The sequence below is a fragment of the Berghia stephanieae genome, chromosome 1, assembly GCF_034508935.2.
Source record: "Berghia stephanieae isolate SIO BIC M18660-M18661 chromosome 1, UCSD_Bste_1.3, whole genome shotgun sequence".
NCBI lineage: Eukaryota > Metazoa > Mollusca > Gastropoda > Nudibranchia > Aeolidiidae > Berghia > Berghia stephanieae.
In genome coordinates, this window is record NC_088360.1 from 31,523,052 (window position 1) to 31,539,195 (window position 16,144).

General features: G+C 33.8%; 1 protein-coding gene across 1 annotated transcript in view; it reads left to right on the forward strand.

The window, feature by feature from the left end:
• LOC144971854 (thimet oligopeptidase-like) overlaps positions 1-16,144 on the forward strand; it is a 43,794-nt gene that overhangs the window by 5,030 nt on the left and 22,620 nt on the right. Inside the window, 7 exon segments of the mRNA XM_078912929.1 lie at positions 741-932; positions 1,409-1,548; positions 11,389-11,507; positions 11,738-11,869; positions 14,652-14,689; positions 15,426-15,527; positions 15,530-15,540. Of these exon segments, the coding sequence (XP_078769055.1) occupies positions 780-932; positions 1,409-1,548; positions 11,389-11,507; positions 11,738-11,869; positions 14,652-14,689; positions 15,426-15,527; positions 15,530-15,540 (695 nt within the window). The 5' untranslated portion in view covers positions 741-779.

Below are 16,144 nucleotides of genomic sequence, written 5' to 3' on the forward strand. Positions count from 1 at the left end.
TCACCCACTAAAATGGGAGATGAATTAATTCTCATCCTCTTTAATTCAGACACAGAGGATGGAGACTCCAATGGGTTTGCTGGTGATTTTGATCAATTGAATTGAATTGAAGGAGGCATGACTTATAGTAGGATAAAATTGATTTTTAAAAAATTTGGATGGTGTGGTGTATAGTCTGGTGCAAAATATGGTATACATGATTATGATCAGAACCATCCTTGTATAATCTGAATGTGTGTAAATGATATAATAATGCTCTGCCCAACATAAAGCTAGAAATGAAACTGAAATTTAATAAGAGCAATGATACCATTGAGAGATCCAAAAGATAATGTGCCATGTATCATAAAGCTGCATTATTAACATTGTTTTTATTTTAATGTTTCTGTATCCTACTGTCATTTCAATTTTTTATTCAGGTCCAGGCTTCACCTAGTGTAGTCTTTAAAAAAGTCTTGGAACAAATGCCACAGTTTTCTATCAGTTTAAAGTCATCCTATCAATTATTATTTATGCACAATTTTTGCAAACACTTGAGAAGAAAAGATTTGATTCGATCTGTTGCTTTAAATACATTTGCAAAGAGCAAACACTTCAACCTCAAAACTGCTAATATTGATGTGAATAAGTTTTTACTCTTTCCAGTCTGTAGTATACACTTTCAAAAAGGCTCAGTAAAATCTAATCGTTCATTTTCGTCTCAACTCAAACCATCATTGTTATCATTTCCCTTGCATCAGCTCAGTAATTGTGTTAATCCAGTTCGTAAAATAAGCAACATGGCCGCTAAGGGAATAAAATTGACTTGGACCAATATTGCAAAAGATGCCATAGACAATGATGCTGATAAACTGATGGATAGACTAAAGGCAACATATGATGAAATCGGAGCGCTTACTGATGATCAAGTAACATATGATAATGTCGTAAAGGTAATGAAATATTAATTCATTCCTTTTTTTTTTTTTTCTTATTCATATTTTGATACAACTATTTGGACAAATGTTCTAATTTATTGTTCATTACTAAACATGATTTTAAGATGACAGATGTTGATGAGAAGCAATGGTATAAAGCAAGCGTTTATATCTTCACAAAATCATTAATAATGGTCAGAGTCAGATTTAAAAGGGATTGGTTTAGAAGTGGAAAACTTAAATAGCATGAAACCACTTCTTTGCAAGATGCAAGGTACACATATATACCCTGTGATTATTTGAATTCAGATATTGTCTTTTCTTTTGCCCCTTCCATAACCTTATTATCATCTTATACATACAGAGGGAAGTCGTCAATTTTTAAAAACAGCCTTTTCCTTTACATCTATGACTTTTTATTTGCAGTTAAATTTTACTCATTATTAGTGAAAATCTTTATTACTTTTTTCTTTTTTTTTCTTTTGCCATAGAAATCAGCTGATTGTGATTGCTGGTATGCAGTGGAGCGGAATAACATTGACTTTCTGCAGCATGTCTCCCCCAACAAGGAACTCCGGGATGCCAGTGTAGCAGCAGACAAGAAACTCTCAGAGTTTGATGTGGAATTGAGGTAAACATGGAATCTGATACTGATAGGTTTTTGGACACTTGGTTCCTGATTAGGTATTTGTGAATCAACTCAGATCATTATTCTGGATAAGGATAAGTATATGCTTCCATTTTACTTTCAATAAGTTTTTTTTTCATACCCAAATAACAATATTACTGGCAAAGGTCCTGCTTCAATGAAGATATGGTCCTGACTCATTGCCCTTGGAAGTTAGTTTTAAAGAGCCTGCACTGGTAATAATGTAGCAATGCAAAATGCTTCACAGTTTGCAGCATTAAAACTATACAGTCAGTTCCAAGATTTCTGCTGATCTATTTTCTCAGCCAAGGGCTATGTGCAGGCTAGTTTTCATTCTCTAGTTCATTATATATATATATATATATATATATATATATATATATATATATATATATATATATATATATATATATATATATATATATATATATATTGGTCAGATTCAGCGTGGGTTACGCAACTGGATGCGTGGGTTGACGGAGGCAGGAAGCAATAACAAACCCACATGGTTGCCATTACCTCCACCATCATTCTCGCTCACGGTTTGTGGAAAGCACTTCATTACAGGCACGTAATAGTGAATCTAGTTTTTGTTTTGAACATTTCTATTATTATTCTTTGTAAATTGACCCATATTAAAAGAAACATACAAACAAAAAAGGCATGACCAGTCACTAACAATGCCGTGTAGTGTGTAGACAGTAACACAGTACGGTGAACATGACTGACACTGACATTGGGGTCGGAATGTCGGAACCCATGAGTCGTTCGCAACTCTGCCTCACGTATTCATTTAATCAGTCAATTTAATTTTTATTAAGCTTGCGTAAAACATACAAACAAAAAAGACATGACCAGTCACTAACAATGCAGTGTCGTGTGTAGACAGTAACACGGTACGGTGAACATGAATGACACTGGGATCGGAATGTCGGAACCCAGTAGTCGTTCGCAACTCAGCCTCGCGTACTCATTTAATCAGTCAATTTAATTTTCATTTAGCTTCTTCAAGTTTATGTTATATTCACCTTTTCTATTTAAAAAGGGTAATCCAAACAGACCATAAACGATTTTATAATAAGCCGACTTCAACTTCCATCACACACGAACTTATTTTGGGTGTTTTTTTTTAACCAAACCGTTTGACTCAAATTAAAGCTTCGGCATTGGATAAGGAGCGAGGTCCCTGTTGCCATCTTGCTTAGTTTATACAGAGACTGGGTTGCCACCTTGGCTGTTCTTGATAAATAGTAAAATAGTACAACCTTGTGCAATATGAGAGAGAGAGAGAGAAATTTTGAACAAAAAACGAATCTCTCTCTCTCATCCTCTCTCTCTCTCTCTCTCTCTCCCCTCTCTCTCTCTCTCTCTCTCTCTCTCTCTCTCTCTCTCTCTCCCCTCTCTCTCTCTCTCTCTCTCTCTCTCTCTCTCTCTCTCTTCCTATTTCATCTGTCACACTGTTTGACAATCTTCATCACCTGGCTCACTTGTACTTGTAATATCGGGTGTGAGGTAAAATTTTGAACAATTATTGTTATTTATAAAATGCAGAATCTTTTCAAATAAACGGATAAAATAGAGATTAATTCTAATCGAACAGTGGAACACAAAGGCAGAATTTGCGAACAATCTAACACATAAGTGTCGTGGTCTTATTTATAAAATGCAGAAACTTTGCAAATAAACGATAAAATAGAGATTAATTCGATTCGAAAAGTGGAACACATAAGCAGAATTTGCGAATATCCGGTCCAGACATAAGTGTTATGGTCTTATTTATAAAGTGCAGAAACTTTGCAAATAAACGGATAGACTAGATGTTATTTCGATTCGAAAAGTTGAACACAATAGGAAAATTTGCGAATACCCAGTCCAGACATAGATGTTATGGTCTTATTTATAAAGTGCAGAATCTTTGCAAATAAACGGATAAAATAGAGATTAATTCGATTCGAAAAGTGGAACACATAAGCAGAATTTGCGAATATCCGGTCCAGACATAAGTGTTATGGTCTTATTTATAAAGTGCAGAAACTTTGCAAATAAACGGATAGACTAGATGTTATTTCGATTCGAAAAGTGGAACACATAAGCAGAATTTGCGAATATCCGGTCCAGACATAAGCGTTATGGTCTTATTTATAAAGTGCAGAAACTTTGCAAATAAACGGATAGACTAGATGTTATTTCGATTCGAAAAGTGGAACACATAAGCAGAATTTGCGAATGCCCGGTCCAGACATAAGCGTTATGGTCTTATTTATAAAGTGCAGAAACTTTGCAAATAAACGGATAGACTAGATGTTATTTCGATTCGAAAAGTGGAACACATAAGCAGAATTTGCGAATGCCCGGTCCAGACATAAGCGTTATGGTCTTATTTATAAAGTGCAGAAACTTTACTATAAAATTAATTTTCAATCAAATTTGGTTGGCTCATCCTGCTCTTGTGGAACCTCCAATTTTGGCGAGGATCATTCCACCGTTTGTAGGGTATTACATTTTAAATTTGTTTAAAGCACTTGCACATACTACTAATAAAAAATACATAGAGAAGGGATTAAAAGTCACGATGTGAGTTGCTTGTTACTGCGTGAAGGCATGTGGGAAACCAGACGGCGGGTGATCAAATTGGAATCGTTTGGGTACCAAATGCAAGACTGTACGCTGTGCCACTTGGACCCCCATAGGGTATCCCTATTAATGCTATTATTTTTCCTTGTCCAAATCAGCCAAAATGACAGTCTCATGGATGTTGTTATGATATTGGTAGTGAAGTCACACATTGCCAATGCTCATTTATTCTTTCCATTCCAGCAGTGTATAGGCTTCATGACAAGAAATAAATGAAGACTGAATACCACTAAATGGGAGGATGAATTAATTCTCATCCTCTTTAATTAAGTCAAGAGATGGAGACTACAATGGGTTTGTGGTGATTTTTATTCAATTGATGTATTGACAGGAGGAAGACTTATAGTAGGATAAAATTGATTTTAAAAAATTGGGAGGTGTGGTGTATAGTCTGGTGCAAAATATGGTATTTACATTGTTATTTGGGAATTCAGACCCTCCTTGTATAATCTGAATTAGCATGTGTGTAAATGATATAATAATGCTCTGCCCAACATAAAGCTAGAAATGAATGACTGAAAATAATAGAGCATGATCCCAATTGAGAGATCCAAAAGAATAATGTGCCATGTAAATTACAGTGATTATTTTACATGTTTTTATTTTATGTTCTGTATCTCCTGTCCTTTCAATTTTTATTCAGGTAGGCATCACTAGTGTAGTCTTTAAAAAAGTCTTGGAACAAAGGACAGTTTTCTATCAGTTTAAAGTCATCCTACAATTAAATTTATGAAATTTTTGCAAAAATCTTGAGACGAAAAGATTGATTCGATCTGTTGAGTAGCTTTAATAATATTGCAAGAGCAAACACTTCACTCCCAATGCTAATATTTATGGAATAGTTTTACTCTTACGTTTTGTAGTATCACTTTCAAAAAGCATGAAACCACTTCTTTGCAAGATGCAAGGTACACATATATACCCTGTGATTATTTGAATTCAGATATTGTCTTTTCTTTTGCCCCTTCCATTACCTTATTATCATCTTATACATACAGAGGGAAGTCGTCAATTTTTAAAAACAGCCTTTTCCTTTACATCTATGACTTTTTATTTGCAGTTAAATTTTACTCATTATTAGTGAAAATCTTTATTACTTTTTTCTTTTTTTTTCTTTTGCCATAGAAATCAGCTGATTGTGATTGCTGGTATGCAGTGGAGCGGAATAACATTGACTTTCTGCAGCATGTCTCCCCCAACAAGGAACTCCGGGATGCCAGTGTAGCAGCAGACAAGAAACTCTCAGAGTTTGATGTGGAATTGAGGTAAACATGGAATCTGATACTGATAGGTTTTTGGACACTTGGTTCCAGATTAGGTATTTGTGAATCAACTCAGATCATTATTCTGGATAAGGATAAGTATATGCCTCCATTTTACTTTCAATAAGTTTTTTTTTTCATACCCAAATAACAAATATTACTGGCAAAGGTCCTGCTTCAATGAAGATATGGTCCTGACTCATTGCCCTTGGAAGTTAGTTTCAAAGAGCCTGCACTGGTAATAATGTAGCAATGCAAAATGCTTCACAGTTTGCAGCATTAAAACTATACAGTCAGTTCCAAGATTTCTGCTGATCTATTTTCTCAGCCAAGGGCTATGTGCAGGCTAGTTTTCATTCTCTAGTTCATTATATATATATATATATATATATATATATATATATATATATATATATATATATATATATATATATATATATATATATATATATATATATTGGTCAGATTCAGCGTGGGTTACGCAACTGGATGCGTGGGTTGACGGAGGCAGGAAGCAATAACAAACCCACATGGTTGCCATTACCTCCACCATCATTCTCGCTCACGGTTTGTGGAAAGCACTTCATTACAGGCACGTAATAGTGAATCTAGTTTTTGTTTTGAACATTTCTATTATTATTCTTTGTAAATTGACCCATATTAAAAGAAACATACAAACAAAAAAGGCATGACCAGTCACTAACAATGCCGTGTAGTGTGTAGACAGTAACACAGTACGGTGAACATGACTGACACTGACATTGGGGTCGGAATGTCGGAACCCATGAGTCGTTCGCAACTCTGCCTCACGTATTCATTTAATCAGTCAATTTAATTTTTATTAAGCTTGCGTAAAACATACAAACAAAAAAGACATGACCAGTCACTAACAATGCAGTGTCGTGTGTAGACAGTAACACGGTACGGTGAACATGAATGACACTGGGATCGGAATGTCGGAACCCAGTAGTCGTTCGCAACTCAGCCTCGCGTACTCATTTAATCAGTCAATTTAATTTTCATTTAGCTTCTTCAAGTTTATGTTATATTCACCTTTTCTATTTAAAAAGGGTAATCCAAACAGACCATAAACGATTTTATAATAAGCCGACTTCAACTTCCATCACACACGAACTTATTTTGGGTGTTTTTTTTTAACCAAACCGTTTGACTCAAATTAAAGCTTCGGCATTGGATAAGGAGCGAGGTCCCTGTTGCCATCTTGCTTAGTTTATACAGAGACTGGGTTGCCACCTTGGCTGTTCTTGATAAATAGTAAAATAGTACAACCTTGTGCAATATGAGAGAGAGAGAGAGAAATTTTGAACAAAAAACGAATCTCTCTCTCATCCTCCTCTCTCTCTCTCTCTCTCTCTCTCTCTCTCTCTCTCTCTCTCTCTCCTCTCTCTCTCTCTCTCTCTCTCTCTCTCTCTCTCTCTCTCTCTCTCTCTCTCTCTCTCTCTTCCTATTTCATCTGTCACACTGTTTGACAATCTTCATCACCTGGCTCACTTGTACTTGTAATATCGGGTGTGAGGTAAAATTTTGAACAATTATTGTTATTTATAAAATGCAGAATCTTTTCAAATAAACGGATAAAATAGAGATTAATTCTAATCGAACAGTGGAACACAAAGGCAGAATTTGCGAACAATCTAACACATAAGTGTCGTGGTCTTATTTATAAAATGCAGAAACTTTGCAAATAAACGATAAAATAGAGATTAATTCGATTCGAAAAGTGGAACACATAAGCAGAATTTGCGAATATCCGGTCCAGACATAAGTGTTATGGTCTTATTTATAAAGTGCAGAAACTTTGCAAATAAACGGATAGACTAGATGTTATTTCGATTCGAAAAGTTGAACACAATAGGAAAATTTGCGAATACCCAGTCCAGACATAGATGTTATGGTCTTATTTATAAAGTGCAGAATCTTTGCAAATAAACGGATAAAATAGAGATTAATTCGATTCGAAAAGTGGAACACATAAGCAGAATTTGCGAATATCCGGTCCAGACATAAGTGTTATGGTCTTATTTATAAAGTGCAGAAACTTTGCAAATAAACGGATAGACTAGATGTTATTTCGATTCGAAAAGTGGAACACATAAGCAGAATTTGCGAATATCCGGTCCAGACATAAGCGTTATGGTCTTATTTATAAAGTGCAGAAACTTTGCAAATAAACGGATAGACTAGATGTTATTTCGATTCGAAAAGTGGAACACATAAGCAGAATTTGCGAATGCCCGGTCCAGACATAAGCGTTATGGTCTTATTTATAAAGTGCAGAAACTTTGCAAATAAACGGATAGACTAGATGTTATTTCGATTCGAAAAGTGGAACACATAAGCAGAATTTGCGAATGCCCGGTCCAGACATAAGCGTTATGGTCTTATTTATAAAGTGCAGAAACTTTGCAAATAAACGGATAGACTAGATGTTATTTCGATTCGAAATGTGGAACACAATAGGAAAATTTGCGAATACCCAGTCCAGACATAAGCGTTATGGTCTTATTTATGAAGTGCAGAATCTTTTCAAATAAACGGATAAAGTAGAGATTAATTCTAATCGAACAGTGGAACACAAAGGCAGAATTTGCGAACAATCTAACACATAAGTGTCGTGGTCTTATTTATAAAATGCAGAAACTTTGCAAATAAACGGATAAAATAGAGATTAATTCGATTCGAAAAGTGGAACACATAAGCAGAATTTGCGAATGCCCGGTCCAGACATAAGCGTTATGGTCTTATTTATAAAGTGCAGAAACTTTGCAAATAAACGGATAGACTAGATGTTATTTCGATTCGAAAAGTGGAACACAATAGGAAAATTTGCGAATACCCAGTCCAGACATAAGCGTTATGGTCTTATTTATAAAGTGCAGAAACTTTGCAAATAAACGGATAAGATAGAGATTAATTCGATTCAAAAGTGGAATGCAAATGCAGAAGTTGTGAATACCCAGTCCAGACATAAGCGTTATGGTCTTATTTATAAAGTGCAGAAACTTTGCAAATAAACGGATAAGATAGAGATTAATTCGATTCAAAAGTGGAATGCAAATGCAGAAGTTGTGAATACCCAGTCCAGGCATAAGCGTCATGGTCTTGTTTAAATGAAACAATGCAGTTTAAAAAAATTTATGGTCATTGAGTACTAAATATGCGGAGTTCAAATAGATAACTTGATCTGTGAAATTTTTTATAATTAGCTGTTTTTATTCTCCATCATTTAGATTATGTGATTAAGTTTATAATTGAAATACAAACTTTTTCTCACTTATCAATGTTTTGCAATAAAGGAGAGTGTGAGTGAACCTGTGCAAAGAAAATTATTTGATAGAGTGATATTTATCATGCTTTTCAGTTTGTAGTTGGATTCTAGAATGGATTCTTTATAGTTCTCATTGATTGTATGTCAGTATGTCAGTCTTTAGGACACCGATTACCCTAATGCGGTCACAATTTTCACAATGTGACGGCCACAAGCCCGTTAAACGCAGAGTGGGGTATTGTTGTTTGCAAGTAATGCTATGGTTTTAATAGGATATCTTGTCTCCTATTAAAATACATTCCTGTGTTGGATTTTGGATTAAATTCATGTCTTCTTCGGATTTTGGGATATTTAATTTTCATGGATTGTGATTGTGATTTTCAAGACTATTAATGTAAGTAAATGCCCAAATAGATATTTTTATTCATTTATTCTTTATTTTTTTTTTTTTTTAGTTTTGTTTTGTTTTGTTTTGAAGCATTTATTATAAGAAATAATGTACATATGCACTTATACACCAAAGACTGCTTTCAACTGCTTATTATTATTATTATTATTATTATTATTATTATTATTATTATTATTATTATTATTATTATTATTATATAATAATAATAATAATAATAATAATAATAATAATAATAATAATAATAATAATAATAATAATAATAATAATAATAATAATAATAAGTGCATTGAGTGAAATCCCAATCGCGGTTGCCCAAATAAAACTGGCGCTAGAATCCCGACTACCTGTCTAAACGAATGTTGTTTGTACGATACATACTAACTACACGTTCAATATCGGGGGCAGAAAATATACGTTTGGTTTTATGAAATTAAAACAGTAGTCCCACATTGTTCTTTGATGTTATTTGTCGTTGCATTTGCTTTGAAACTTACACATTATATTGTGTTACATTGTTTACAAAATATTTCTGGTACTCGTATGCATGTGTAGTCAACGGTCAATCGTGTTCTTTATTATTTTATTATTAATTTTGGCTCGGCATCTTACATATGTGAATTTGACAGGTTGTTATGGATGGTAATTACTCGTATAACATTAAGTGATTTTTAAACATTTTTACGGCGTTTTAAATGTCATTCTTGCATTCATTGCCGAGCACCTCCACTTTTCTGTTACTATTTTAACGATCAGCTGATTTTCTCTTGCCTCCCCTTTAATTTCGCGGCCTTTTTTCAGAACGAGGCGTGGGAGTGGCTAATATATATATTGAATCGTGTTTGATACAAATATGGTACGAAAAGTGCTCGACATGCAGTAATGGAGCGAATTATTACGTAATATTAAGAAGAATATAAGAGAAATATACTATAATCAAACACCCTCATGAAGCCACACTCAACATGAAAAGTGAGATGTACGGAAAGTGTCCCCATCGGCGTAAATTCTTGTTAAGCAACTTTAAACCGGAACCACTTCAAGGAACAACAACAGTCAACAAAACAACTCAGTCCTGACGATGGCAAATTAAGCCTGAAACATTAATGTAGACTGTCTCAAACATTGTGGTAAATATTTTAAATAATATATATATATATATATATATATATATATATATAATATATATATATATATATATATATATATATATATATATATATATATATATATATAGATATGAAGATGAGAAAGAGGAAGGGAGAGGTGAGGAATAAGAGGAGGAGGTCAGTGAGAAAAGAGCGAAAACAATGGAACTAGGTTAAAGAATGGTGAAAACAGCACCAGACAATAATATAGACATAGCAGCAAGTTATAACCCCTCATCCCAAACCTACGGTCTGATATCACCACATAATGTGACAGAGAAAGCATTGGTCTGACCTAAAAGCAACTCCAAAAGGAAAAAAAAAAGAGATATTTAAAATGACTTTTAAAATAGGTAATAAAATAGATTAAATTCCCTTTATTCATCCCATAGGGGAAACTTTTCTCTATGGTCTATTCCAAGGGGAGAATGGAATGACCCAGGTGACAGCTGCAATGCAGCGCGGCAAATTGAGCTAGGGCGAGGTGACTTGCTCAAGGCCACACAAAGCAGCTGTGGTTGATTGAACTCTGTACCTTCCATGTACGAAGCGAAGACCGTACCTCTGAGCCAGGTGGGATAATCACAGTTTCATACTTACAACCTAGTACATACTGTCATAGGAGGTCAGAAGGAAAACTTATTGTGCCCAAATGAAACTTGGGGATATTGACCTATCACAAAAAAAGGAGAATCCATCTATAACTCTAAGCATGTTGTGCTTGAGGACTGTGGTTATAAACAGACAACACTGTACTTCCATGATGGAAACTTGTTGCATGTTATGTATAAGACAAAATGATATCAAAATTATATTTTTTTATGCCCTCTCCAAATCTCAGAAAAAGTATTATATGTAACCTGTGTTTTAGTGGGGGAGGGGAGGGGAACGTAGCAGAGGCAAGAAGTTCAGGAAATTTTCACTTGCTCAAGTGACAATCCTGATGATCGACTATGGAGGAAAAAATCTTGTGATCAGATTGGTATATGGTCTTTTTAAAAATTTTTATGGGAATTTGTAATTGCAATGATTATTTTATGTATTCATAAAAACTTATTTTCTTTTTCTTTATGAATGTTTCAGTATGCGTCAAGATGTTTTTGAATCATTTGTTGCCTTGAATAAAAAAGATGAGTTCAAAACTTTTTCGCCGGAGGCACAGAGATTTGTTGAAAGAGTCATTAAGATTGGAAAAAGAAATGGTAAATATAATGCAAAAATGATCTGATGTTATATTAGATTATGATTATATATTTTTTTATAAGAATAAAACTAAGAGTCATTATACAATAAAAATCCCTTTATTACCCTTTTGATTGTAGAGGAAATGTTTTTCATGTTGTATGCTTTTCAATAAAATCCTGTTTGTGATATTTATGATGTTGAATTAGGCCTATATTTTATACTGTCATAATTCATGTTTTATCCCAAGGTCTGCACTTGTCAAAAGATCAGCAAGAAAAGATTAAAACAATCAAAAAGAGAATGAGCGATTTATCAATAGATTTCAGCAAGAATCTGAATGAGGAAAATACCATCATTGAATTTACTGAGGAAGAACTAGGTAACAATAATAAATGCAATGAACCCTTTTAAAATTTATTTTTCCACTTATTTTTATCTTCCTTCTCTTCTTCTTCTTCTTCTTCTTCTTCTTCTTCTTCTTCTTCTTCTTTTTCTTCTTCTTCTTCTTCTTCTTCTTCTTCTTTCCTTCTTCTTCTTCTCTTCTTCTCTTCTTTCTTCTTCTTTCTTCTTCTTCTTCTTCTTCTTCTTCTTCTTCCTTCTTCTTCTTCTTCTTCTTCTTCTCTTCTTCTTCTTCTTCTTCTTCTTCTTTCTTCTTCTTCTTCTCTTCTTCTTTCTTCTTCTTCTTCTTCTCTTTTTCTTCTTTCTTTCTTCTTCTTCTTCTTCTTTCCCTTCTTCTTCTTCTTCTTCTCTTCTTCTTTCTTCCTTCTTCTTCTTCTTCTTCTTCTTCTTCTTCTTCTTCTCTTCTTCTTCTTCTTCCCTTCTTCTTCTTCTTTTCTTTCTCTTCTTCTTCTTCTCTTTCTTCTTCTTCTTCTCTTCTCTTCCTTCTTCTTCTTCTTCCCTTTTCTTCTTCTTCTTCTTCTTCTCTTCTTCTTCTTCTCTTCTTCTTCTTCTTTCTTCTTCTTTCTTCTTCTTCTTCTTCTTCTTCTTTCTTCTTCTTCTTCTTCTTTTCTTTTTCTTCTTCTCTTCTCTTCTCTTCTTCTTCTTCTTCTTCTTCTCTTCTTCTTCTTTCTTCTTCTTCTTTCTTCTTCTTCTTCTTCTTCTTCTTCTTTCTTCTTCTTCTTCTTCTTCTCTTCTTCTTCTTTTCTTCTTCTTCTTCTTCTTCTTCTTCTTCTTCTTCTTTTCTTCTTCTTCTTCTTCTTCTTCTTCTTCTTCTCTTCTTCTTCTTCTTCTTCTTCTTCTTCTTCTTCTTCTTCTTCTCTTTCTTCTTCTTCTTCTTTCTTTCCTTCTTCTTCTTCTTCTTCTTCCTTCTTCTTCTTCTTCTTCTTTCTTCTTCTTCTTCTTCTTCTTCTTCTTCTTCTTCTTCTTCTTCTTCTTCTTCTTCTTCTCTTCTTTCTTCTTCTTCTTCTTCTTCTTCTTCTTCTTCTTCTTCTTCTTCTTCTTCTTCTTCTTCTTCTTCTTCTTCTTCTTCTTCTTCTTCTTCTTCTTCTTCTTCTTCTTCTTCTTCTTCTTCTTCTTCTTCTTCTTCTTCTTCTTCTTCTTCTTCTTCTTCTTCTTCTTTCTTCTTCTTTTTTTCTTCTTCTCTTCTTCTTCTTTATTCTTTTCTTTTCGTCTTCTTCTTTCTATTCTCCTTCTTCTTCTCTACTCTCCCTTCTGTGCACTTCTTTCTTCTATCCCTTTTTTATCTTTTTCTTCTTCTTTCTTCTTTGTCTTATTTACTTTCTTCTTCTCTTCTTCTTCTTCTTCTTCTTCTTCTTCTTCTTCTTCTTCTTCTTCTTCTTCTTTCTTCTTCTTCTTCTTCTTCTTCTTCTTCTTCTTCTTCTTCTTCTTCTTCTTCTTCTTCTTCTTCTTCTTCTTCTTCTTCTTCTTCTTCTTCTTCTTCTTCTATTTTTATTATTATTATTATTTTTGTTATTATTATTTAAAGGTGAACACCTGGGTGGAGTTCATGACCTCCCATAGTGGGCAGAGAGGCACTTACTGTGTTTTCTATCCTCTATATCTGTTTTCTGACATGCTTTCTTTCTTTGTCTTGGAATGAGATTACATGATTTTGTCCTGACCCTGACAGTCAAATGTATTGTTAGAGTTTTGGGACATAATATTTTTTGGTCTTTTAAATCATCTCTCTGTTATGTGTTGTATTTGTTTCACAGATATTATGATTTGTAACCATTTGAGTGTGGAGACATCCTTAGTGTCAGGATGAGACATTTAAGTGATCTCAAACTACGCACACTGATGGTAGTATGCTCTTGGAATCTACATTTGTTCCCTATTTGAACCGATTCCCCTTTGTCTTACTTTTTCTTGGGTGCTTATATTGACTATCCCATTTCTTCCTCTTTACTGTGCTGAACTGACAGATATGTGTTACAAGCATCCTAAAACTCTTAAAAACAATGCAAACTTGTGTATACTTTTAATCTTTAATGCAAAACTTTATAAACCAGACTTGGTTGATTAACGTGAAAACACATGTTGTCCACAATGAATTTTCTACTTGGACAATTGGTCAGGTCTTTTTCTTTCCTTTTTTTTTTTTCACAATATACCACTTGATGTATTGAAGCTGGTGCTATTTGGGACACTTATCATTCTTGGGTTCATTTGCGATTTGTTTTTCTTGACTTCTGACGCTGAATAGAATCTTGCTCATGCAAGAAGATTGGATTGTTTGATCTAATAGATCTCGTGGAAACTTTACCATAGACAAATTCCTATTCAAGAAGTGTCCAGCCAATGTTTTGGTTCATTTTAGCACAAAAGAGATTTTGGATAAACTAATCTGTTGGGCCTTTAGACTCCAAAGGACTACATGATGACAATATAATTGAAGTGCTATCCTGGTTAATAATCATTACATCAAAGAATACGGAACCCATTTCATTACTTATTTTACATTTCTCATGGAGTTCAAATGTTGTTTAATGAATGATATCATTACATTGACTTTTGGAGGCACTTCAGTATTATAATGAATTTTTAAAAATTTCAAGTGCCAATATCAGTCATCACTTCAGCGAGGGCAATAACTTCTTTTTAGACTAACACAAAATGAATCCTGATGCAAGATGAAACATTATTAAATTTAAATAAGCAATTTATAAACTTTATTCCAGATGATTTAAGTGTAACATTGTTGTTTGCTTAAAATTCCTCAGCTGGCCTTCCTGATGACTTTATTAAAAGCTTAGAAAAGGTAAATAATATAAACTATATGAAATCATTTTTGAAAGAGACTGGTTTCAATGTGTTAAATTGTTCTGAGCATGTGCTGGCATTTTGTTTGTAGTTAATCACTACACATCACACTCCCTCACAACTAGAGAAGATCAACATTTATGAATGAATTTTATCAACAAGAGATTAGTGCACTAATGCATATCCTTTCAATGTTTCCATTGAAAACATGAGAAAACGTATTAAGACATTTTCATGTCCTGGGATATTGATTTTAAGCAAATTTCATTATATCATATTTTTTGTCACGTCTTTTTTGACTTAGTCCTTCAGAGCCTATGGAGCCGGATTTTATCCCATGCTCTAATAGCATGGAACAGACGATAGTGATAGCTTGTTATCATTTGGATATGATGCTAGTCTAACACAAAGTACTTTCCACCAGATCTAACAGACCCAGCTACCCAATCATTGCAGGACAGGGGGTGTCAGACAAAATATCTCGACTTCAGCCATTATCGATCCCAGTCCCTTTGTATGTGAAGTGAGTGCTCTGCCAACTGAGCTATTGGGAGCCCCTACATGTCTCAAATAATTTCATATAATTTTATCAACTTTTCAATTTGTTCTCCAAATGAATCGACTGACTCAGACTGAAAATCACTGTTGATGTTAAAAACAGTAAATATTGTTTTTTTTATGTTAAAAACAGCAAATATTGATTTTAAAGCCTTTCAATTTAAACATTCCTACAGGGCAGTGAAGGCAAGCTAAAAGTATCCCTCAAATACCCTCATTATTTTCCTTGTATGAAGAAAGCCAGAAACCCATCGGTTAGAAAAATAATGGAAACTGCTGTTTCAATTCGAGGTAAAAAGATATTATTTATAATTATTATTTTTTTCCTATCAGATGTAACTGACTACTTAATGTTACATTCCACAAACGAACATTTTCATCTAAGAACTAAATCTATAAGGAGGCTGTTTTATTTTTTTGGGAGGGGCAAAAATAACTTTAAACAAAATAATAATTTTTTTTAAAGTAAAAAAAAATCAATCAGGTTTATTTTTTAGAGGGTCACACAAAACAAATAGGTACTCATTTTATTTTTATTTGACAGCAACATCATCAGATACAATAGGCTTTGTTATAAAGATAGTCTTGCCAGTTATATAAATTTTATCAATGCCTATGCAGATTTTTTTCCCCTCCAGATTTGCATTATTTTTTAAATAAGAATTTTCGTTGGGGAGGGGGGGGGGGGGGGGGGGGGTGGTGGTTATTTTTTACTCAGGAAAGGCTTATTATTAGACCAATCCTACGTCTAATCTGAAAGCTGTTAAATGAGACACGATTAAGGGCAGAATTCTACATTATGGAGTTATGCAGGTTTGTTTATTTATTTTTTTATTTTTGAAGTTGGGATATTAAAAGAATTCTAAGTCAGGATTTGTTGTTCGTTGATTGTTGC